At 36.3% G+C, this 25,260-nt stretch overlaps 1 protein-coding gene and 1 long non-coding RNA gene across 3 annotated transcripts; one reads left to right on the top strand and one right to left on the bottom strand.

Annotated features, from left to right (window-relative positions):
- Positions 1–670: 670 nt before the first annotated feature.
- On the bottom strand, positions 671–19,295 carry LOC138642388 (uncharacterized). Of its 2 annotated transcripts, XR_011314039.1 has the most exons (5): positions 19,169–19,295; positions 15,413–15,467; positions 12,213–12,267; positions 4,266–11,266; positions 671–2,467 (listed from the first exon to the last, which is right to left on the bottom strand). It is a non-coding gene; the product is annotated as an uncharacterized lncRNA (long non-coding RNA). The 2 variants fall into 2 exon arrangements; XR_011314038.1 differs by lacking the exon at positions 671–2,467 and having other exon boundaries at positions 3,796–11,266.
- On the top strand, positions 19,243–24,862 carry IRX2 (iroquois homeobox 2). Its single transcript, XM_069730512.1, has 5 exons — positions 19,243–19,847; positions 20,986–21,391; positions 21,632–22,330; positions 22,712–22,774; positions 24,187–24,862. The coding sequence occupies exons 1-4, from the start codon at positions 19,608–19,610 to the stop codon at positions 22,753–22,755; spliced, it is 1,389 nt and encodes a 462-aa protein (XP_069586613.1). The 5' UTR covers positions 19,243–19,607; the 3' UTR covers positions 22,756–22,774; positions 24,187–24,862.
- The last annotated feature ends 398 nt before the right edge of the window (positions 24,863–25,260 follow it).

The raw sequence follows: 25,260 nt of genomic DNA, 5'->3' as shown, positions 1-25,260 counted from the left end.
CGCAGGGCTCCTGCGATTATACTGGTAAACTGGAGCTCACAGATGCACTGTGAGCTCCAGAAAGATGGCGCCGATCTCCTGCCTCTGCTGTGGTGTGGATGGCTCAGGGGGCATGGCCAGATAACAGCAGGGAGCAGCTCAATGTAAAGTATAGGGTCGGATGCCGACCGCAGATGTCTATGCCCAGGGCTGCCGTATTTGCAGAGTGTAAGTGTCGTGCAGCTACACTTACACTCCTGCAAAGCAAAATAGCGGCACCCAGTGGCTGAAAAAAAAATTAATAATAAAAAAATGTTAAAGTTAAAAAATGTAAATTTGTATTAAAAATAATTGTTTATATAAACAATCATTTTTAATACAAAAAATAAAATGCGGCATTTTCCCGGTATATATTTTTTATATCCACTGTACATAAATGTACTTGTGTGTATAATTTACTTTAAGCATGCATGTATTATATGTGTAATGTGTATGAATTTACATGCCTGCTTGTATTGTAGATATATGTGCACATACTCATAGAATTTTTTTCTCAAAAAATGACTGTAAAATAATTTCCTGTCATTTTAACATGAGAAACAAACACATCCAAACTTAGCATTTAAGAAGATCCCTCTCATAAACCCCTTTTCCAATCAAACCTCTGAGCAGCATCAAAGGAATTCACTCGATAACATTCTTTATTTCTAGAATTAATAACACATAACAGTGTATTTTCACATTTATTACACATAATGATATATTAGGGTATGTGCACACGTCAGGAATTTCTTGCAGAAATTTCCTGACAAAAAACGGACATTTCTGCCAGAAATCCGCATGCGTTTTTTTTTTGCGTTTTTCCAAATGCATAGAATAGCGGGAAAAACACGAAAAATCCGCAAAATTAATGAACATGCTGCTTTTTTCTACCGCAATGCGTTTTTTTGTGGAAAAAAAACGCATCATGTGCACAAAAATTGCAGACTGCATTCTAAATGATAGGATGCATATGTCTGCAGTTTGTAATGCATTTTTATCACATTTTTATCGTGAAAAAACACAAAAAAAACGCAAAAAAACCTGAACGTGTGCACATACCCTTACAGATAAATACCATGTAATTACTGTAAAACTTTTAGATATGCTTCAGATAAACTATTAGAGAATTACAATATGTAAAGTTCCATGATACAAAATACCTGTACACACGATGGCCCCGGACAGGGAAGCCATGAACAGGTCAAACTTTTACAGTTCTGATAGACAAAATGTATAGCAAAGCCAGACAAATGCTGTCAATCATTATTTTGCTGCCAAAATCAAATTGATATATCTGGACCCCTGACGGTTCCAAAGCAGAATTTAGTTGCAGAATCAGGCACTGTGGGTGGCTACATGATGCCATTCATCTCACACTTACAAATAGACCTTGTCATTGTCCCTTTGTGAACAATGCTTGAATTTATCTAAGATACCTTTACAGGTCATTAGGCATTCACAAATGACACTTACATGTGCTGTAAAAACACTGGCCTATATAACACTTCTGTCTTCTTTGAAGCGAGTCTAAACTAGAGAAGTACACATGCTTGGTCAAAGCCATTGAAAGGCATGCATTGCTGATCCTTTGAAAGTTACACTTATCTGTCATGTTCTGATGCTTCTTTTATAAAAGAAAATGCATAGTCACAAAATTCCATATAAAGCTGCTAAATAGCATCCATTTTTTGTCGGCAAGATTGCATGGTTTGCAAGATTATGCACCATTTAAAATGTCTAGAGTTCAAAACCCATATAGTACATTTTAAACAGATCTCGAGCAATTATTATACTTCAATCCCAGCATTTTCATACTTCGTATACTTACAGTTTGAAGCTTGTCTGGTGTGGATGAGTTTAATAACAAATGTAAAGCTCTGTATTTTTCGTTCACATGTGAATTATCCTGCTCTGTTATTGTGTTGAGAGAAAATAAGCTGCAGCGGAGGGCATACTATATGTACAGCATATTCTGCAATGGCCTAGTTAGAAATGAAAAGTCCTGTTCTTACATTTTATTATAATGGTCCAACATTCTCTTATAATAAAGTACCGTATATTAGGAAATACATCAAGAGTGAAAGGTCTGTGTTTTTAAAAAGAACTGCAAACAGTTTATTCCTCTTTAAAACAGCCAAACACAAATTAAACAATGTTATCTCTCTAGAACTAGAGCTAGGAGACACTCATCCCATACAGGCTAGTATAGTTCCTATTGAATTCAATTTGGGCTATATAAACCCATTTGAAGTGGTGAAGTCAACAGACAGCAAATATTTAGAAGCAGCCGAGTAATGTTTTTCAATCACAGGTCCGCCAATACAAGTATTTCAGCTTACAATACTTTATTTATGCAGCTCGTTTAAATTTTAAAATTCTGAGATCCCTTCCCTTCAGTTGGGTCATGTGACTTCATGGTGACATCCTGGGATTTACTTTATGTTCTCTGAAATGGAAGGGGGGATCACCAGCTTAGTTAACAGAACTTTCTGTGTGATGAAGTTGCATGACATGTATTACAGACGTTGTGCATAGAGAGGACATAAGCTCCTATAACACGTAATGATGATGATTGCACAGCTCTTATCACACAATTATAATGTAGATCACAGGTCAACCTCTATGAATATATGCTTATAGCGCAAAAGAGAATATAGGAAAATAGTCGTGGTGCTACCACACTAGGTAGAGGTCTTATTGTCTGTACAATAGTTACCTATATCATGCGTGATGATAGCAAAACATAAAAGGAATAACAAGAAAGAAATTACGATGCACTTTGAAGAAAAGTAAAGAGATGAACTGCAAAGTAATAAATACACCATATACAAAAGAAGTGTAGAGTGCACAGACAACCAGTTGGGGTGCATGGATGGAAAAAAAAAATTGCATGGCTGCTTTTTAATGTTCTTTTGCTCACAGTATCAAGATAGGTCAGATCACTACAGTTCTCAATAACTTAATAATTGGTTGGGATCTGAGCAAGACAATTCCTACATATCGATATAACAAAGGAGCCACCATCTCAGACATTTTCTCTTGAAATGGCCAATCTTGACTGACTGTTAAAGAAAATTACATTTAAGCCACATCTAAATGAACAGATTTAAGATATTGCACAATGATAAATTAGAAGTGCCACTATATAATTAAAAATTCTTTTTTTCCTGATCTTTTCCCATGCAACCCTTTCCATCCAAACATTATTATATGCTTCAGTATTTCATCTTTTTTGTGTCGTCCTCCTCCTCCTCCACCACCATATCAACAGGGTGATCATGCTAACCTCGTTATAAATATTTTAAGGGTGTTTATGATGCCCACATTGACAATTTTTAGAGGACTACCTAAAACAATCTTTTACTTATATATGTATAACCCCGGGGGGTAAAAGTTTTTAGTGCATGGGCATCACCAGTCTAGGATACCCACGTCTTAATAACATGAAAAAAATGTTTTATGAGGCATTCCACTACGTCTCTTCAAAGGGGTATTGGAATACCTCCTTTGCATTTTGGACATATTTTGCACCAAGTGCTTTACCAGTGTAGAAGACCCACCACTTAGTAGTGATGAGCGCGTATACTCATTGCTCGGGTTTTCCCGAGCACGCTCGGGTGGTCTCCGAGTATTTGCTAGTGTTCGGACATTTAGATTTCATTGTCACAGCTGAATGATTTACAGCTATTAGCCAGCTTGAACACATGTGGGGATTCCCTAGCAACCCCCACATGTACTCAGCCTGGTTAGGAGTTGTAAATCATTCAGCTGCGGTGATGAAAACGAAATCTCTGAACGCTAACAAATACTTGCAGACCACACGAGCGTGCTCGGGAAAACCCGAGCAACGAGTACACTCGCTCATCACTACTACTTAGTAATGGGAAAAAGTGCTTTTCTGTGGATCCACCTTCTAGTTGAGGGAAAAAAATGTTGAAACTAAAAGAGCCAATGGGTTCCTTTAGTATATGACCAAGTACCTTGTTGTGGGTGTCAGATAGTTGTCACATAGGGAGTTCTCACACTGCATACAAGATTTCACAGCTGGGACAGGAGAGTTTGTATAGTAAGCACAAAAGATCCTGGTCTCCTCAACTTATGGCTGAGTAGATGCGAAATGCTCCACTATATTCCCCAGCAGGGTTGATGAAATAGCAGTCCTTGATGCTACTACATTAAACGAATTGTGTTTTTCAGGGCTAATTCAAATAGATTCTATACTGTCATAATAATACTGCTCTTACCTGCAATTTGTGTAGGGTGAGGTGTGGCAGTGGGTATAGCATATAACAGGCATCTAGACAGGGATTATTTCCTTATAAATTCTAAGCCTTGCTGTTGCTTTTTTCCATGTATTCATTGACTGATTCATGTTTTTTATTGTAATTTATACTCTGAAATTCATCCAAGCTGCCAGTGTTACTTGCGTTCATCCAGACTTTCTTGCTGCCACGTACAAGAAAAAAATCTTTTTGGGGCATGTTAAAATCCCTCCTATATCATACAATACTGCTCTTACCTGTAATTTGTCTACAGTGAGGTGTGGCAGTAAAAATAGCGTATAACAGGCATCTAGTCAGAGATTATTGCCCTATAAATTCTAAGCCTTGCAGTTGTTTTTTCCATGACCGATTCATGTTTTATACAACGTTCAATACTTAGAAATTCATCAAAGCAGGCAAAATTAACCGATTCAATGTGTCCATCCACAGTTTCTCTCTAGCATCTGTATGTAAGAAGTGATGGTGGGAGACTTTACACTACTGAAGCTGGAATTACAACTTCTGACCTCTTCTGTGCTTTGTTTCCATCTATTTCGGGGTGCTTTTTGAAATATGTTAGGAGTTATTGTCCTGCTGGAAGACACATGACCTACTACAATGCAAACCCAGCTTTCTGACCCTGGGCACTACAATGCAACCCAAAATCCTTTGGGAATCTTCACATTTCATGATGCTTTGCATACAGTCAAGGTACTGAGGACCATGGGCAGTAAAACAACTCCAGAAGAGAAACCAACCTAAATGGTAACTAGCGTATATTAGAAATAAACTTTAGGCCACTATGGCTTTGCCTCTATTGATGGTCCCCTGATGAGCCCCTATATCAAGAAGGGGTGAAGCGCGTAGGGACGTGGACTATGAAACAATTTACGTGATTCAGAAAAGTAACTTGTTTTAGTTTCGATAGCTTGCTGGCCACAAACATTTATTGTAATAGATTTGATATTATATGTGGCACAGCGGTACTAGGAGAACTTGGTGAATGCATATATCTATTGGACTGTACCAGAGCTTGCTATGAAACTATTTCTATTCCTTTGGCTCACAATTTACTAAAGACTAGATCAAGATGTTAATTTGAAATTAGAGGACAATATATACATAGTCATTTTGGATTTGCTCTTTTTCTTTAGTCATGCTAATGACAGTTACAGCATGAGCCTTTAATATGAAGGCAATTTGTAGTCCTTTGAATGAACACTGTTTGGCAACTCGCAATAAACTCTAGTGAATACTAGAGTGTCTATTTCTATCTTAGGAAAGGCTATTATATACATTTTTATAGCCAAAGGAATTAGCTATTTGTGTGCATGGTGGTGGGTTTTGGGTTGGGTAGCTGACAGGTCCTTCAGGGATAGAAGGGACAGCCGTCACAGAGTGGGGGCACCGTGTCGAACTTATGGTGCCAACCTCCACTGTCAGGAAGGTACAGCGTGTGTAGGACTTTATTAGGGCCACAGTAGGTTTGTGTACCATTATCTTTAATCTGGCACTTTCCAAATTAGTACCCTTGTACCAATACCCAATTTCAGTTAGGAGATGGTAATTTATGTATTTGTCTAGGGTTGATCATTTGTTTTTTTTTAAACATTTATGAATAAAAAATGCTTTTAGGGTTTTGTTTTTCTGTGGTTTAGTTCAGTAAAACCCAAAAATATCTTTGAACCTCCACCATATTGGACTGTAACTAAAGTGCTCTTTTATTTGTAGGTCTCATTCCATTTACAGTAAACTGTAGAATTATGTGCATTACCAAAAAGCTCTTGGTCTCATCTGTCCACAAGACACGTCCTGTAACAATAAAAAAAAGGCCACCTGATGACCCTCTACAAATAGTGATGGCCCTGAAAAAAGCTGTGACTTGACAGGACACAGGGCCAGATAAGGTATTAAAATGGTAAAATTAAATTTTCTGTTAAATGTTTTTTTCATAATTGAAAGCATTGCAAATGTGCAAAAACACTGCATTCGAACATAGCCCAAGGTATGGAGGAGAATTTTTTTATCTTATTTATTTTCCAAAATATACAAGTTGTTATCCTGGAAAAGAATGTTTCTTAAAATTTTTTCCAGTCAGATCCATTTTAACTGCGGTTTTCTATGTTTTATTGACAGTCCGCAAAAAGTGGCATAATACTATGACAACATTGTTCTCAGCACCGACCTGGGATTTAGAGATGCCTCCGGGAGTCTTCCTCATGTTGTTCTCATGTCAATTCAGTGTTGTTTCCATCATTTTCAGCAATTTTTAGACCCCCTCCAGACCTCCGGGAGAGGGCGCCGGAAAAATGCTTGGGATTTCCCATTTACTTCCATTATACTCATTACTCAGGCATTACGATTTTCTTAACTTGAGTAACGAGTACCCAAACATTTTAGTGCTGGCTCATCACTATTCAAAACTTCTACAAAATGGATTCAGCTGAAAACATCAGGAAAACAAAAACTATGGCCCAAATGGAGAACATTAGAAAATAACAGGCAAACACATGTAAAAAGAAGTTGGCGCAAATCAAAACAGTGTTACCATACCACAACCTAGGCAAAAAAGAGACACAAATGCAATAATGAATAGTGCCTGATAAGTGTGATTATTATAGAGGTTGTATCCCTACAAGGCTATGTTCTTAGTTTATACAGCAAGATTGGGCTTATGGACTCCTTAATAGGCTACATTCACATGTTCAGTATTTTAGATCAGTATTTGTAAGCCAAAATCAGGAGTGGAACAATCAGAAAAAAAGTATAATAGAAACACGTTACCACTTCTGCATTTATCACCCACTCCTTGTTTTGGCTTACAAATACTGATGTGAAATATTGACCAAATACTGAATGTGTCATCGTTATAGGTAGGTTATCCATGTCAAAGTCCGAAGAGCATTTATTTTCTTGGATACACAACAGGTGTTCTACAAGCATGAAATAGAGAAATAATGAACTAGTCAACATACACACCTTACTAATTGTCTGCCTTTCCTTTTCCCCATCAGTCTTCAGCATCCCACATGGGTTCATGTTTCAAAGAGTTTGTGATGATGTGCCCTCTGTAGAAAAAGCACAACAGACTAGAGGCAGCGGAACTGTTAAAAATCGGTTATGTGTATTAACGGGAATCTGTCACCAGGAAAATGCTGCAGATATGGGTTAATCTGCAGGTTAATAGAATTACTAACCTGCTGGCATCCACACTTACCTGAACGCTGTGGCGAGAAAATTAACTTTATTTTCCCCGGCAGCGTGCACGGCCTTAGTCACAGGGTGGTGCCAGTGCGGACTTAGTTTTTTTTTTATAGAGAGTGCTGGCTGTTACCGTGCCCCCTGCACTGACCGACACTGGCTCTGCTTTGGGGCCAGTTGTCAGTCGGGGTCGGGGCGCGGTTATATCTGCTGCTCTCTATACTCAGAGCAGTGACAGAACCCGCAACGGCACCGCCCCGGGTCTGAAACTGGATAGCTGATAGGGTAATAAAGTTAATTTTCTCCCTGCAGCATTCAGCTATGTGTGAGCACTGGCCAGGTTAATAACGCTATTAACCTGCAGATTAATAACACTTTTTTCTGGTGATAGGTTCCGTTTAAAAGGCGAAACAATGATTCTGGGTGTATAAGGCATGATAATGTGTATTCTAACACAGGTAATTCTGTAGAGAAAAAAGCAATATAATGGAACTTAAACCATTAAGTACTTGCAAGAATATTAAACTTTATGAGTAGAAGGACACATTAAATATCAGTAAAAAATGGGATAAAACATAACTCAGATGGAAATCCCCATTAAAAACAGAGATACTGTATGTTCATACAAGGCAAATATCAGCTGATTACTCACAAGCAAATAACAATGAAAAAAACAGTGTGGTAAAATATAAATGCTACCAGTAATCTTAACCCCTTAATGACTGGGCAAACTTTTTGAATTGTGACCAGTGTCACTTTCTGTGGTAATAATTCTGGAACGCTTCAACATATCCCACTAATTTTGAGACTGTTTTTCGTGACACATTGTACTTTATTATAATGGTAAATTTATGTAAATATTTTATGCTTTTATTTATAAAAATATCAGAAATGTTACAAACTTTAACTGATTATCCCTTTAACTCAGATAGTCACACCACGCAAAAACATTAATAAATAATATTTCCCACATGTCTGCTTTACATCAGAACCATTTGTAAAATGTTGTTTTAAAGGGTTTGCATTTTAGAAGATTTAAAAATGTAGCAGTAATTTTTCATTTTTTCAAGGAATTTTGCAAAGCTTTTTTTAGTGACCTATTAAGAACAACATCTGCAAAGAGTTTGTATGTTCTCTCTGTGTTTGCGTGGGTTTCCTCTGGGTACTCCGGTTTCCTCCCACATTCCAAAGACATACTGATAGGGAATTTAGATTGTGAGCCCCATTGGGGGCAGCAATGATAATGTGTGCAAATCGGTAAAGCGCTGCGGAATATGTTAGCGCTATATAAAAATAAAGATTATTTATTTATTATTTATTTAAAAACAAAACCCCTCAACATATTGAAAATTGCTTTCAGGCAGTTCATTAACCCTTCAGGTGCTTTTCAGGAATTATTGCAAAGTGGCATACCAGGAATTTCCAGCCTTCCTTTCCTGAGCTGGAAATCACATTTAGGCTGCCGTCACACTAGCAGTATTTGGTCAGTGTTTTACATCAGTATTTGTAGCCAAAACCAGGAGCGGGTGATAAATGCAGAAGTGGTGCATATGTTTCTATTATACTTTTCCTCTAATTGTTCCACTCCTGGTTTTGGCTTACAAATACTGAGGTAAAATACTGACCAAATCCTGCTAGTGTGACGGCAGCCTTAGAGGCTTCCCCAGACTGGTGCCCACTGATTGGGACTCGATCTTTTTGTCTGCCCTTATTCACAACTTTGACACACGATAAGGTTTTTAATATTAGACAGTGTAGGACCTCTCGATCAGGGTCACCTTGTCGCGGTGGGATGGCTTTTATGCTATTTTTGATCAAAAACAGTATTACTAAGAAATCTGTGTTATTTAAATACAATTTGCTTTTTACTTATTTAGTTACAGCAGGGTTTTTGCTAATTTTGTTTCTTGTAGGTTTTGTATGTTTTATGGCCAATGTGAACATGTGTTTATGTGCTACATGTATACCAACTCAAACCAAGCTCAATTTTTGTGTTTTTTCTTTATAACAGGAATTGAGAAGTTTATTTTTACCATCTAAATCATGATATAACTATGCACCAGATATTATTTCCCATACCACACTGAATGACAAAGAGTTCTCATATCCAGCATGTGATAATCAGCAAAAGAAATCTAAGGTTAAAATTTCTGCCACAGATTTTCAGATTTAGGTGTTGCAGTTCCATATGATTTTTAGTCTCTTTTTATATCCCTATGTAAACTCGAATCCACTTTTACATGTTAAAACTTATCTAATGTGATAACTAGGAGGTTTTACTTCAACACAGTTTCATAAATCTGTCCCAGGTTGCTTTTCAACTATCAAAAAAATGTTGTGATTTGCATTCAAGGAAGGATTGTTTTACACAAGACAGTCCAATATAATTCAACAAAGGGGAAAGCTGCATTATAGATGATCGGCATACGATGGAAGCCGAATTGTGCCTTAAAGAGAACAAATGTATGCACTATGAAATGGCACACTGTAAACACTATATACACTAATGCTAAACACATAAAAACGGTAGGTCTCTGTAAACACTATATACACTAATGCTATACACATAAAAAAGGTAGGTTCCTTGCACTCCTTTTATCAAATGATGTAAGCCCATCGGCCAACAAGGCAATCTCTGTTTAGGTGGGACCCCAATCAACAGGCTCGCCTCTCTTTAAAAGAGAAATATTGCATAAATATTTCACCCTCTAGATTCCAATGGAAGAAATGTAAAAAAAAATAATCTTGACATTTTTTTTTTTACAACAGCTAGGTCTTGCATCCGATACGAAGATCCATATAAAATCCATGAAGGTTTATTTCCTCAACGTGGACATTTTGTAATACCGTATTTGTATGCATTGTGCTGTTCTTCGATGCAAGAACTCAGCGGTGTAAACTGCGCCAAAATCATGATTTCCACTTTGTGTGAACTTACCCGGCCATATTAAGGCTCTGTTTTGTATAGAGCATATATAGAGCAGCCACAGATGTACATGCCTTACGCATCAATCAGAGGCATAATGATGATTTTCTGGATTCACTGCATTAAACTAGAAATGTTTGAACATAGTCCATACTCCTGTGAGAGGATAACTAAATATATATATATATGGTTCTCAAGTACAGAAGAGCATAACCACTGCAAACCTCTGCTGTACTTTGTAATAAGTAGAATATGGCCTCGGTGTACGCCATACAGACTCTGTGCTCCTGCACGTCAGTAACAGAGATGCAAAAACCTGTACTGAGCATATGCTTTAAAAAGCTGTAATGGCCGATGCCTGGTTATCGTACCTGAGAGTTACCGCACTTTCTACCTACATTGTTGAGCCCAACACTTTTATTTTCATGCTTGAGTTGAAGATTTCGAGATTAATGAAAGGTGAAGCAGTTTTACAAAAAATATTGTTTATAGTTTTAATCCTTTTTCAAGATCGTTTAGACATTGATTTTTATAGGTCTTTTATACTACTGGCTTTTTAACAAAAGTGCATAAGTAGTAAGCAAGTCATCAAAAAAAAACGTACAGACTATTGCGAGCCGCATTTTACTATCACATTACCAGTTATTTTCTCCAATACCTAGTACCAGTCAGCAAACACGAGTAGTTTAGAGCCTTATTGAAAGTCCCTAAGCAAAGATTACCATTCTTTTATGCTACGCACATTTCTGTGCTGACACTTTAGAGACTCACTTGCTTTTATATCTGTAAGAAAATTTTTTTACTGAAAGTCAAACCTATTCTGTAAGGCTATTCCCCTTCCCTCCATGGGGTATATCTGTATGGGAAAGAGAAAAAAAACACAGAAACTGTAAATAAATCTTTTAAGTATTAAGCAGCGATGTTAGAAAACAATCTATTTAAGGATGGTGTATACAAAAGTATGAATTTAAGGGGAGATAGATAGATAGATAGATAGATAGATAGATAGATAGATAGATAGATAGATAGATAGATAGATAGATAGATATGGGACAGATAGATAGATAGATAGATAGATAGATAGATAGATAGATAGATAGATAGATAGATATGGGACAGATAGATAGATAGATAGATAGATAGATAGATAGATAGATAGATAGATAGATAGATAGAGAAATAGATACCCTAGTTTGTAACATTCAGGGGAAACCACCATGAAATATCAAACTTGTCTGTTGTAAAACATAAAAATATCAATAATAATATTAAAGTTAATATCTGTAAGAAGTCTATTACACAGTCATCTTGGTGAAGTTTGTATGCAAAGGTTTAGTTATTAGCTGGATCATTTCATATTTATCTACAAAGTAGTTATTTGAGATGTATAACCCTGATGTCATCCTTCTATATTTTAGTTTTATGTAAATTTCCCAGAAAATGATATTGAAATGTACACATAATACTGTATCTAGGAGAAAAATCACATACATCTATTGATTTATATTTGTTTATAACATTCATGAAATGATTTTATTGTGTATAGATATAGTGATAGATCTTACAATACTATTGCTATTATTTGGAAGGTGCCTAGTACACTAATAATGATAAAAATAATAATAATAATAATAATAATAATCCTCCCAGGGCAGAAGTAAAGGTTAATTTCCTTCTCCTGCTTTACTTAAGTGTAAAAGCTGGCTGCGACAATATGTAAGAGCTTACTCCAGCAATCTTGTACATTGTGCCAGCATTATAATAAACGTCATTAAATACAAATAATAGTAGAAGAACTGTACCCCAACGCTGAAGCTCAGTCTTCTCTTCCCTTGCTCCCTTTGATGTTCTATATTTCTGTAATTAAGAAGAGTGGTTATTGTATGGGCTTCCAGCAGAAGTGCGAGCCTCGGATGCGTACGTTTTCTGGGAAGGAAAGCCTGTCTCTAGAGAAGTTTCTTTGCAACAGGTGCACTCTAGTGTCAAAAGTGCTGAAAAGAGAACTCACTACAAGCAGCTGCCTGCATAGTTTTCTGGGTTTTTTTTTTTTTTCAACTTCCCACCGGTTATACACTGAATGACAATATGACCTGCTCATTGATAAATCCCAATGTGCTAGTAAGTATCTATTTTATGTATTAGGGGGAAATAATAAATACACCCAAATTTGACATCTAAATAAATCTGGCTAATCTCAGTGATCAGTCTTGTGATGTCTAGATAGATGAAGGAGGGAGCCAAATACTTCTGAAGTTTCTGTAGCATCTATGGACTTAGAAAAGAAAGCACATGTGAAAGGGGTCTGTAAACCACAGTCATGATAAATAATGATAATGCCACAACCAGCTCTCATGTCCAGATTACAAATTAGCTAAATATAATCATTTCATAACCATCGCCACCATAAATGACTCCCCAATAACCTCCTATTTAAAGCTTAATACCCAGCACCTCCCCATATTAGCATTCTTTACTAATTGAATTTGCATATAAAATAAATATGAATTACTGTCCAAAATGAAAATACAGACTCAATGGGTTTTTTGTCATTACGTAAAGATGGGACAGTTACTTTGGTTATTGATATAAGGAAATGGAACATTCTACTGCGCTATTTTTCAAGGTTTCTCAAAGCATCTAAAATGTTTTTTGCACATCTTAGTGCCTATTAAATGTGGCTGAAAAAATGTAAATGTGATTCTAGATAGTAATGCTTGACAGAAATGCAAAAATGACACAGTGACAATTACAAATTATAATACTATTTTATAGTAGTCACATATATTATTCTTCAGTATTGAGATGTAAATATATATGGATAGATGGACCGATATACTGTAGATAGATATGGGATAGATAGATAGATAGATAGATAGATAGATAGATAGATAGATAGATAGATAGATAGATATGGGATAGATAGATAGATATGGGATAGATAGATAGATAGATAGATAGATAGATAGATAGATAGATAGATAGATAGATAGGGGATAGATAGATAGATAGATAGATAGATAGATAGATATGGGATAGATAGATATGGAATAGATAGATAGATAGATAGATAGATAGATAGATATGGGATAGATAGATAGATAGATGATAGATAGATAGATAGATAGATAGATAGATAGATAGATAGATAGATAGATATGGGATAGATAGATAGATAGATAGATAGATAGATAGATAGATAGATAGATAGATAGATAGATAGATAGATAGTGACACTCCGCAGTGAGGGACACTCACTTCAAGAGACTGTCTGATCTCCTCCCAGATTTCACCTCCAAGGAGGAGGAAGAGAAACTGCCGATAATACTGGGGGAAGAGGAAAGTGCAGTGGCCGTAGCAGCGGAATATGTCAGTGCCTGCCACAGACTAAGAGGAGCCTGATATGTCATGGACTCCCGTACCCCAACACGGGACATATCCCTATCCCCCGACTAAAGAGCCCGATATGTCATGGACTCCTATACCCCACCCTGGAAACATCCCCTATCCTCTAAAAGGAATTTGATATTCCCTGGACCTCTATATGCCCCCCCTCCCCCACCCCCGTATTTTTACCATATGCTTTGGCAATGCTAACATGTACTTAGTCCTGCCAATAAAGCTCATTTGAATTTGAATTTGAATTTGATAGGGGATAGATAGATAGATAGATAGATAGATAGATAGATAGATAGATAGGGGATAGATAGATAGATAGATAGATAGATAGATAGATAGATAGATAGATAGATATGGGATAGATAGATAGATAGATAGATAGATAGATAGGGGATAGATAGACAGATAGATAGATAGATAGATAGATAGATAGATAGATAGATAGATAGATAGATAGATAGATATGGGATAGATAGATAGATAGATAGATAGATAGATAGATAGGGGATAGATAGATAGATAGATAGATAGATATGGGATAGATAGATAGATAGATAGATAGATAGATATGGGATAGATAGATAGATAGATAGATATGGAATAGATAGATAGATAGATAGATAGATAGATAGATAGATAGATAGGGGATAGATAGATAGATAGATAGATAGATAGATAGATAGATAGATAGATAGATATGGGATAGATAGATAGATAGATAGATAGATAGATAGATAGATAGATAGATATGGGATAGATAGATAGATAGATAGATATGGGATAGATAGATAGATAGATAGATATGGAATAGATAGATAGATAGATAGATAGATAGATAGATAGATAGATAGATATGGGATAGATAGATAGATAGATAGATAGATAGATAGATAGATAGATAGATAGATAGATAGATAGATATGGAATAGATAGATATCTTAAGCAGTCTAAGACACCTCAGACGTGTAACTCTGTGTCTCCATGTAAGACATGTCCAACCCACATTTTGTTTCCATTAATTAACTACTAATATAATGCAGATTGTGACTTTACTTTAAAGGCTTCAGTCAATGCTTGTGAACTCGGGATGGACGCAAATAATAAATTGAAATCTTTAATCAAGGATATATAAATATTTTTATTCACAGTGATTATTTCTCAATACAATTATTGAATGGATTATTATATTTCTACAAGCAAAGTAATTGTTTGAAATGTAAAACCTTAAATTCTATTCCCTTAAATTGTAACCCTTTGTCATTTTCCCTGAATAAGAAACGTGCACAATGCATTTCATATACAGAAAGGCAAATTAATGTACAAATTAACATTTTTACATTAAGTCGATAAAATATTTTTCCAAGGACTATATATATATATATATATATATATATATATATATATTTACAACAATATTAGCATAGTTGGAATAATAATAATATTATTATTATTAGTATTATTATTATTAAATCCTCTCTTTAAATAGAAGTAAAGATTTTTTTCTTGTATCATTTCCTTGTATCAGCTGGCTATGACAACATGTAATAATTGCACATGATAATTTGTTACTTCTGTAAGTATAAAATATGCAACGACAACACTGTACCCCAACGCTGAAGCTCAGTCTTCTCTTCCCTTGCTCCCTTTGATGTTCTTTATTTCTGTAATTAAGGAGAGTGGTTATTGTATGGGCTTCCAGCAGAAGTGCGAGCCTCGGATGCGTACGTTTTCTGGGAAGGAAAGCCTGTCTCTAGAGAAGTTTCTTTGCAACAGATGCACTCTAGTGTCAAAAGTGCTGAAAAGGGAACTCAGTACAAGCCGCTGCCTGCATTTTTTTTTTACAACTTCCCACCAGTTATAAACTGCATGACAATAAGACTCGTCCATTGAGAAATAATAATCAGTTTTTGGGATGAGGGAAGATGAAGACATGCATCACCCTATACAATTAATGATATACACACATCCAGAACGATGAGCACATAAAGATCAATGGCTGAAGCTTAGCATCTGATCTCAGAACAGAATCTCATCATATTACCCCCCCCACCCTCATCACAGAGGGGAACACTTTAAATCCACTCTTTTCATGAACACTTTATTTTGCGATACTTATTCGTTCAATGTTGTGACTTTTCTCCTCTTTTGACAGTGGTGTCTTTATTCTATTATTAATAGGGTGTGCTAATATTTTATATTGTGATTTATAGACAAGTTGGGTGTTTTCTAAATAGAAATTGCACACATTTGTATTTACTATTATATAAATACACTTTAAACATGCTTTCATATTGTACGCCAGTAATAAATCTGCTATATATTCCCAACTCTGAAGTCCGGGAATGTAAGTGAATGTGTCAGGTATCTCTATTACCTTCCATATAGAATCAATGTGGTGATTTCTGCTCATCTGTATATGAAGGAGCTAATGGTTAGAACTGCATTGTAGTGGAAGTGTTATTATATCCTGGAAATCTGGCGAAAACCATAGCTGCAGCGCCCTCTTTCACTCACACGGTGTATTGCAGCACAGAGGGCACTTTTTATCACTGATTTACTTTCACATGAGGCTGCCATTATTACTAATACCATAACTATATATGATCAAATAAAACAACAATATAAGTCAGAGATACCAATAATCTGCTCGGCAATATCTAGGACGGTCAGTAAGGGAAACCAATATTTCTTCTGTAATCTTAGACTTTACATAAAAAAAAGATTAGGAAGTACATTATTCTTATTATTTATTATTATAGCGCCATTTATTCCATGGCGCTTTACATGTGAGTACATGTGCACGGTATTAATACGTTATTGTCATAGTAAAAAAAAAAAATCATAATGAACATGTAAGTATGCATTAATCACGTCACGGCCAATGGATATTAAAACCAATTCTAGCCATTCCACAAACATCTCCACCGTCATTTTTCCCCTAATACCCTCCCATTTAAAGCCTAATACCCAGCACCCCCCTATAATGCTACACTCACACGACAGGACATTAGCATTATCTAACATTTGCGTTTACATATAAACTAAATATGAATTGTCAGAAATAGGAAAATGGTTTTATTATAAAAACTCACGGACATTTTCAGTTATTACTGGAAACAAAATTAGAAGCCCAACTATCTTCATTTTCAGGTTCATTAAAGCTTCAACAATGTGACCGTGGCACTTTTTTTATTTTTTATTTGCACATTTATCCCTTAACTAAATTTCAAATGAAAAAATATAAAAATGAGTTCTATATTATTATTTCACGCAAATGTAAAAATCAGGCATACTAGAAAAAGGTTAGCGTCTATATAATATGCATATATTCTAATTTACTCGCCGTCATGTGTACATTTTATAGACACGCACACACAAATCCAAACACATACTTTACAATATATATGTCTATTCATCTATCTATACACTATCTAGAAATATATGTATATATTATTCAGAAAAAAAATATATGCATAAAAATAAGAAAGTGAAATATATATATATATATATATATATATATATATATATATATATATATTATAGATACACACACATTTTTATGAATAATATTTATTCATAACCTAAATTCTTCTCCATCCAAAATCAGTTTAAGTCGCTTCAAAGATATGTAACTGTGTACGATATCTGCAGCCCAGATTCTGTTTTGCATTAATTCAGTAGTTCTAATATCACACATATCGTGACCTATATTTTTTTAGACTCCCGTCACTGCTGGGAAAGTTGGGCATGCAAATCTTCTAGAGTTCTGCAGAGGCTATAGCAGATTTAAATATGTACACTGAGAATTATAATATTCCAATGAAAGCATCCTGATGTATCTATCATGTGTCATCTAATATCCATCCATCCAGAGGCAAACAGCCATTGACCTAATGTTAATACCTATAGATAGGAAACAGAAGAAATGGAAATGACTGTACTCGCCTTGTGCTCTGCGGAATAATCCGTATTGTATAACAAGAAAGGAGTAATGTGTCATTTCTGGAGTCTCCTCAATGTGAATATAACCTAGGCGCTATGCTAATTCTCTTCTATGCAATTGATTTAACTGTCTCTATCAAATGTCTGAGGCTTTAAGGCTAAGGAGAAGTATATCATTAAAGTTGGAGACAAAGAGCAATCTTTTATTCCCATACTCCAGCCCGCTATTGATTATTCTTCCCGGCTCCTCCATAGCAATGTGCAGTATTGTTTTAGAACCTCCAAGTAATGATGACCATTAGACAGGTGACGGTGGGCGGCCATGCTGCGGGGGAATTGCTATCACCATGGCCCTTTCTGGGGACTCTGCTGCTCCTGCTACAGGAGACATTACCTGGGCTGGCTTTATTTTGGAAGAGTGCGCCTCCTACAGGCCAAATGACAGATCGCGCTCGGGAAAAAATAAACAGCTTAGAATATTTTGGGCTCCAGTGAGGGCTTACTTTAGGGAAAGTGCTCGTATAGAGACAGGAGCATATCTGCTACACTGGAGCGGCATATGTCTGCGGCTCCTCTGTCCTGCGCCGTGACGTGGGGTCGTGGCATGGCGAGGTCTCCAGACATTATTCACAAGTCACTAGTCCTCCCATGTACTACTGACCTAGGGAAGAAACTTTACTAACTTCACAGGGAGTCCTAAAGCTTCCCCTGTCTAATATGTCACAGAATGGGACACATATATATACATATATATATATATATATATATATATATATATATATACACATGAAATTATATATATACACAGAGAGGAAATTCAGGATGTGTGTATATATCTACAGACAACTATACAAATTTACTGATAGATAAATGTATCTAGATAGATAGATACAGTAGATAGATAGATATGGGATAGACAGATAGATAGATAGATATGGGATTTATATATATATATATATATATATATATATATATATATATATATTGATTGATAGATATCGGATAGATAGACAGATATATATATATATATATAGATATATATAGATATATATATAGATAGATAGATATAGATAGATATAGATAGATATAGATATATATATATATCTGTCTATCTATCTGATATCTATATATATATATATATATATATATATATATATATATATATATATATATAGTTATCTGTGTATATGTGTAAACAGAGCCATACATATATGAATTATGAATATGTATAGGTGTATGTATAGAGCCCGGCTGTATCTGTGTGCAGGTTGGCATACATGCCTATAGGTACACACACACATACTTAGCTATCCCTATAGACATGTACACAGCTCTACCCCTGTAGATGGGTCGGTATATGCCCCCTATATATGCAGTGTGCCCCCGTGTGAGGCGCCTCAGCCCCGGGAGCGGTACTTACGCGCGGTGCTGCCTCCTGGCGGGGGGAGGAGGCGGGTTGCCCTGGATATGCAGATGACACGCCGGTGACAGACAGCTCGGCTGTACAATGTGCCTCAGTAAACTCCGGTGCAGCTCGTGGTCGCCCGTCCTCGCTGTGGGGACGCTGCTGCCGCCGCCGGAGTCCCGTGGCCGCCTGCACTTCCCCGCTCGCCCCGAGCACTGTGCACCTGACGATCGCCTTTTTCCCCCGATCGCGCCGACTCCAGTGATTGGATCGTGCGTGGCGCTGCCGTGGCTTGCGGGGAGGGGAGGAGGCGGCCGCCACTTTTCTTCCCCTGCCTGAGTCAGGACAGAAGAGACAAGGCACAGCTGATCGCGAGCCTGTGGTGACCTCGCCCCCTCCCTCCTTCACCCTCTCCGAGCCCCGGCGATCAGCAGCAGCGGCAGGCAGAGCTGCCATGTCCTATCCTCAGGGTTACCTCTACCAGCCCCCCGGCTCCCTGGCACTGTACTCCTGCCCGGCGTATGGGGCCTCGGCACTGGCCACCCCCAGGAGTGACGAGCTGGCCCGCTCCTCGTCGGGCTCTGCCTTCAGCCCTTACCCTGGATCTGCCGCCTTCAGTGCCCAAGCAGCAGCCACCGGCTTCAGCAGCCCCCTGCAGTACTCCAGCGACCCCGCCGGCTTCCCCTCCTACATGGTAAGTGCAGGGTGGGCACACAACTTTTACCAGTGGCATTGTGCCCTCTGTGTAATGCCTGCCCGGCCCCATTAGTACACTGCCCTACTAGTTGTGCCAGCGGGCACCATTGTTAGGCGCCCGTGCCGCACTATTCCATTGTATGGGGGTAAGCCATATCCACAGCCGCATTTTACTACATCACAAACTGCTTTATTTTATTTTACATTATTTGTATTATTATTTCTATAATGGTGCTGCACACATCAAAATACAATGATCACTTACAGTAAACTAACAATGACAATCATAATAAACCTGATGATTGTTGTTGATCGTTAATTATATAGAATAATTATTTAGCTATTATGGGCGAGAACATTTTCTTTTCCATGGGAAGAGGCTGCTCGTGTTCTCCGTGGTTATTTTCCTCGGGATTTGGCAGTGATCTAGATAGAAGTGATGTATCAGTATCCCAAGGTGTAATTGCAGGTTCCCTTTCCTAACCCTATAATGAGCTTTCAGGGAGGAGGACAGGGCTCCTTCTTATTTTTGTCACTTTGAGTGTGTTTAAGTCCATTAGGTAATAATGTGGCAGGACAATGGATGTGTTGGGTGTGTAAAACTTAGCACTAACTTGCTGGAGGGATAGATTTAACTTTGGCGCATTATGCAGAGTTAAATAAAGGCAATTTGAGCGCTAAAGAGTGAATTAAAATGCAAATTGCACGCCGTTTGAACAATTCCAAGTCATGCATATCTGCTGATTTGCAAATTGGATTTACAATGCATTAGATTAGTGACTTGTCCATTGTTCGTCTAGAAAAGAGCTGTATTTGTGCGGGATGTGTATAGGAGTAGAAACAGAAGATCTGTTCTAATAATTAGCTTTTATTTGTAGGATCTACGCAGAGCAAAGCGCAAGTGCTCTCAGGATGACGGCTGAGGTGTTTAACTGTAACATAATGGCTTCTGGCAGCTGCGATGTAGTTAAGATTCAGCAAGGGAATAGGGTTAATCAAAATACAATTTTAGTTAAAAATTATTACGCCGAAATAGTTCTTGGCTCCGCTGTTTCTTGTGTAATATATAAACATGAATATTACATGAATTTCTCAATCACATTTATTTAAAAGGATTTTCTTTTATTTCTTTAAAGGCTTCTCCTTATGATGCACACACGACTGGCATGACAGGAGCCATCAGCTACCATCCATATGGCAGCCCAGCTTATCCTTACCAATTAAATGACCCAGCTTACAGGAAAAATGCTACACGGGATGCCACGGCCACCTTAAAGGCCTGGTTACAGGAGCACAGAAAGAACCCTTACCCCACCAAGGGTGAGAAGATCATGCTGGCAATCATCACCAAGATGACCCTCACCCAGGTGTCCACGTGGTTTGCCAATGCAAGGAGGAGGCTAAAGAAGGAGAATAAGATGACCTGGGCACCTAGGAACAAAAGTGAAGATGAAGACGAAGATGATGGAGATGGAGATAGGGGTAAAGAAGAACATGGTGATAAGATTCAGGACAGCAATGAGACCTCTGCGGAGGATGAAGGTGAGAACTTATTGTCTACCTACAGTAGGCCGTGAACTTAGTTAACATGTTAAGGGCCAGATATGTTAAATACTCCTTATCATAGAAAATAAAATTGACATAAAAGGTTAAAAAAAAATTGAGTGAATACTACAGTAGCAGTAATGTAAATAGATTAATTAACTAGAAATAAGAGATTAATATTTATCATTTTAGGAGACATGATATGACTTTATATGTTTATTGTATTTGATTTTTCAGGAATAAGTCTGCACGTCGATTCCCTGACAGATCATTCCTGTTCTGCTGAATCAGACGGGGATAAGTTGCCTTGCAGACCTGGGGAGCACCTTTGTGAATCAAGCACTGAGTCCAAGGACAAATATGAGGATGAAGACGATGATGAAGACATTGATGAGGAGGACAGAGTTCTTCCTGTGAAGCCTGTGACCTCGTCACCCTTGACTGGCATAGAGGCCTCTGTAATCAATCATCAGCATGAAGGGAGCCCCAGAAATTCCAACAAATCTACCCTGGACAATAGGATATCCTCAAGTTCTCAGACACAGGCCAGCAAACCCAAGTTATGGTCCTTGGCAGAGATAGCCACCTCAGATAATAAACACCAAAATGTGGGCCAGAGCTGCCAGCCCTCTGCTGTGTCTGCCACCTCTTCAGCTACATCTCACAACTCTGCCTACCCTTCCTCTTCCATCCTGGGGAGACATATATATTACACGTCACCTTTTTATAGCAATTACACGAACTATGGGAATTTCAATGCTCTCCAAAGCCAAGGAATCCTTAGATACAACTCAACGACGGTGACTTCTAATGATGGACTAAGTCAAACGTTATTAAATAGTAACTCTCTGCACAAACATACCAGTGACTCTATAAAAACACCCAGCAGTCAGCTCGATCAGCACTACAGGTCAACCAACTACGAGTCCAAAAAAGGTAGGTTCCTTCTTCTACCCTGCTTAGCATGTATTAACAAAATATTTGGCAAATGTATTGTTTAAAGGTGCTAATGCATGTACTCACCTCAATATTTGACGACTTTGAAAAGACTGAGGGATATAATTTAATAACAAATATATATTCAATGCAGTGTGAAGACCTTTAGTGGATGCAGTCTATCTCCCTTGTGTGAGGCATTTGGCCTGTTTTCATGCCCTTTTTATGGATCTGAATGAGAATATTACTGCTAATTGAAAGCGTAGTATCTAAAGTAGCTCCTAAACCTCCTGCCTGTGAATTGAGGTTATAGGAAGATTGAACATATAATCTAGTTAGCTGGCTGTGTCCTGTGACTAACTGATGGTTATATTTTGACAGATCCCACAGAAGTGTGCACAGTAGGAGTACAACCATACATATAGATGTGCAATCACACAGCAAGTAAGTGAAAACACTCTCTCTATTGACTCGATCATCTGGGACTATGTCCAAGACTTATTGTATAACCTATGAGTGGCCATTACTTGCTTCATTACGTGGCCCTCTGATTAGAACCTCAAGCAGTAGTCTAGTCTGACATCTGTTATTTTAAGCCGAAATTCATTTGTCTTCCGTTTTGAACAGTCAAATAATTAAACTTGGACTTCAATTTATTTATCAACCATTTATTAAAGCATCCTACATTGTATCGATGTGTTTTTATACCGGCCTAAATTTGATATATATTTGCTATATTTTGAATATTTGTAAGAACTATTTTTATGTAACACATTTAGTAAATAAATTTTATTAATTAGGCCATTTCTATTTATTATTATTATAGTTGTTATTTTTTTCATTAAATCACAATTAGTTTTATACATTATACTGAATGTAACAACATATTTATTATCACACATAGGTGATGTTTAAATAATATATTAATATACAGGAGAATAAATATATATACGGATATGACAAATGGATTCTATTCATCGAATTCTAAATAGTTTGCCTTAAATAAATTATATTAGACTGTATTTACTTAGATACGTTACCTTTTTATTTTATTTAGTGGTTTTGTTAATTAATTATATATATATATATATATATTTATATATATATATATATAATATGCATATACGGTATGTGTGTAAATAGCGATAATGCATTAAATTAAATAAATTTTAGATTGTGCATAGATAAATTATATAAATGTATATGAAAGGAATACCTTTATATTCTGTCAGATGTGTGAGTGTGTGTATATATGGAATAAATGGAGCTATATATATATATATATATATATATATATATATATAGTGAATTTATTTTTTTCAATTTTAAACCTGACAATAATAATTCAATATTCATATATATTTCTAAATCTATTTAAATAGAACCTATATATATATATGTTTATTATATTTCAAAATTCTAATAGTATATATTTGTATTGTTTAGTATAATATAATGTAGATAGAATTTTTGTGTCAAACAGTAAAATTAGTAATACTTTATCTTGAATAGACTATATATCAGATTGTGTGTATATGTATATGTGTGTGTGTGTATATGTATATATATATATATATATATATATATATAATTATTGAAAGAACATATGAGTTACGTTTATATTTTAAGCACATATTTTGGTTCAGATGGTATGGTAATATGTAACAGAATAATCATGATTTGTGTCTATCTATCTATCCCATTTGAGACTATCGTAACTAGTTCTAAGCCTGAAAATATTTTGTCTTGATTATGTAATAAGATTGTACAAATGTATAAAATATTACAACAATTATATGTTTCGGTTTAGTGTAATGAAAAACATTTAGTGATGTGGTTTTTTCCTTGATTCACAGGTAGGTGTCACAATTGCTTTGAAAAAAAGTCAACAAGCCATGATGTCTCCCCAGCTAATAAGTAGAACATATCTGAATCCGGATCACATCTTGTGCCACTGTATAAAGGAAAAGCCACAGAGCACTATTACATCTTCCGATTTCTTTTCAAGGAGAGTCCCCGTCTATATGTGAAATCCTTGGTATAGTATAGTACTCCTAATTTTTCTTGTGACTTTCCCCAACAATCTGTTTTCTCAGGATATCTTGACCTGATCACTTCATTGCCACGATATTTATCCTATAGGTGTGATAGAATTTATTGTGTAAGAATGGACAGAGAAAAGAGAAACTATGTCTAAAAGATCTATAAAATAGAGACATTATTACGTGCGGGGATAAATGATGAACTGGAGTACTTACAATGGATAAAGAAAACGAAGAAAAAAAAAAAACCAACAAAAATATTTGATATTTATTTTTGTAATGATATAAAAGAAAAGCTTCTAGTAATTTATGCAAGTTGTATTGCAAAAAAATTTAAAACCTTTTTTTGTAAATAAATCCTGCCTGGTTTTTATTTGAAAAAAAACAAAAAACAAAACAGATGATGACAGTTAACGATTTTTGCCTTGATTGTCGAGAATTCTTTAATAATTTATATCTTAAATTGTAAATAAACACAGATTAGTCTGAATGGTTGTGTTCTAGTCATGCTGCTGCTCAAAAACTTCACGCACAGTCAACGTTCACGTATGCATGTATACTCGTGCATGTATATATAAATATATATATATATATATATATATATATATACACACACACACACACATATATTTATATATATTTCACATGTAAAGTGCAATGGAATTATATATATATATATATATTTTATATGTATATAATATACATATATTTTTAGGATGTTTTATTCTAGATATTTAATAAGGTTCTATAATATACACACATATGTAACACACATTCATGTCTTTTTGACCTCTCCTCCCGACCCCAATTCCCCCACCCACTCCACTGACCATCAGCAATATATGATGATAATCATGGGAGGATAATGGCGCTGACAGTCTGTGGTCT

Source organism: Ranitomeya imitator, chromosome 6 (assembly GCF_032444005.1).
Source record: "Ranitomeya imitator isolate aRanImi1 chromosome 6, aRanImi1.pri, whole genome shotgun sequence".
Classification (NCBI taxonomy): Eukaryota; Metazoa; Chordata; class Amphibia; order Anura; family Dendrobatidae; genus Ranitomeya; species Ranitomeya imitator.
The sequence above is the reverse complement of the archived record's forward strand: the minus strand, read 5'-3'. Positions and strand labels throughout refer to the sequence as shown.

What these genes read in the sequence shown, in the direction of transcription:
- IRX2 (XM_069730512.1), top strand. Translation starts at nt 19,608, where the DNA reads ATGTCCTATCCTCAGGGTTACCTCTACCAGCCCCCCGGCTCCCTGGCA. An exon ending in CCGGCTTCCCCTCCTACATG is followed by an intron (nt 19,848 to 20,985) that starts GTAAGTGCAGGG and finishes ATTTCTTTAAAG; the next exon opens with GCTTCTCCTTATGATGCACA. An exon ending in GACCTCTGCGGAGGATGAAG is followed by an intron (nt 21,392 to 21,631) that starts GTGAGAACTTAT and finishes TTGATTTTTCAG; the next exon opens with GAATAAGTCTGCACGTCGAT.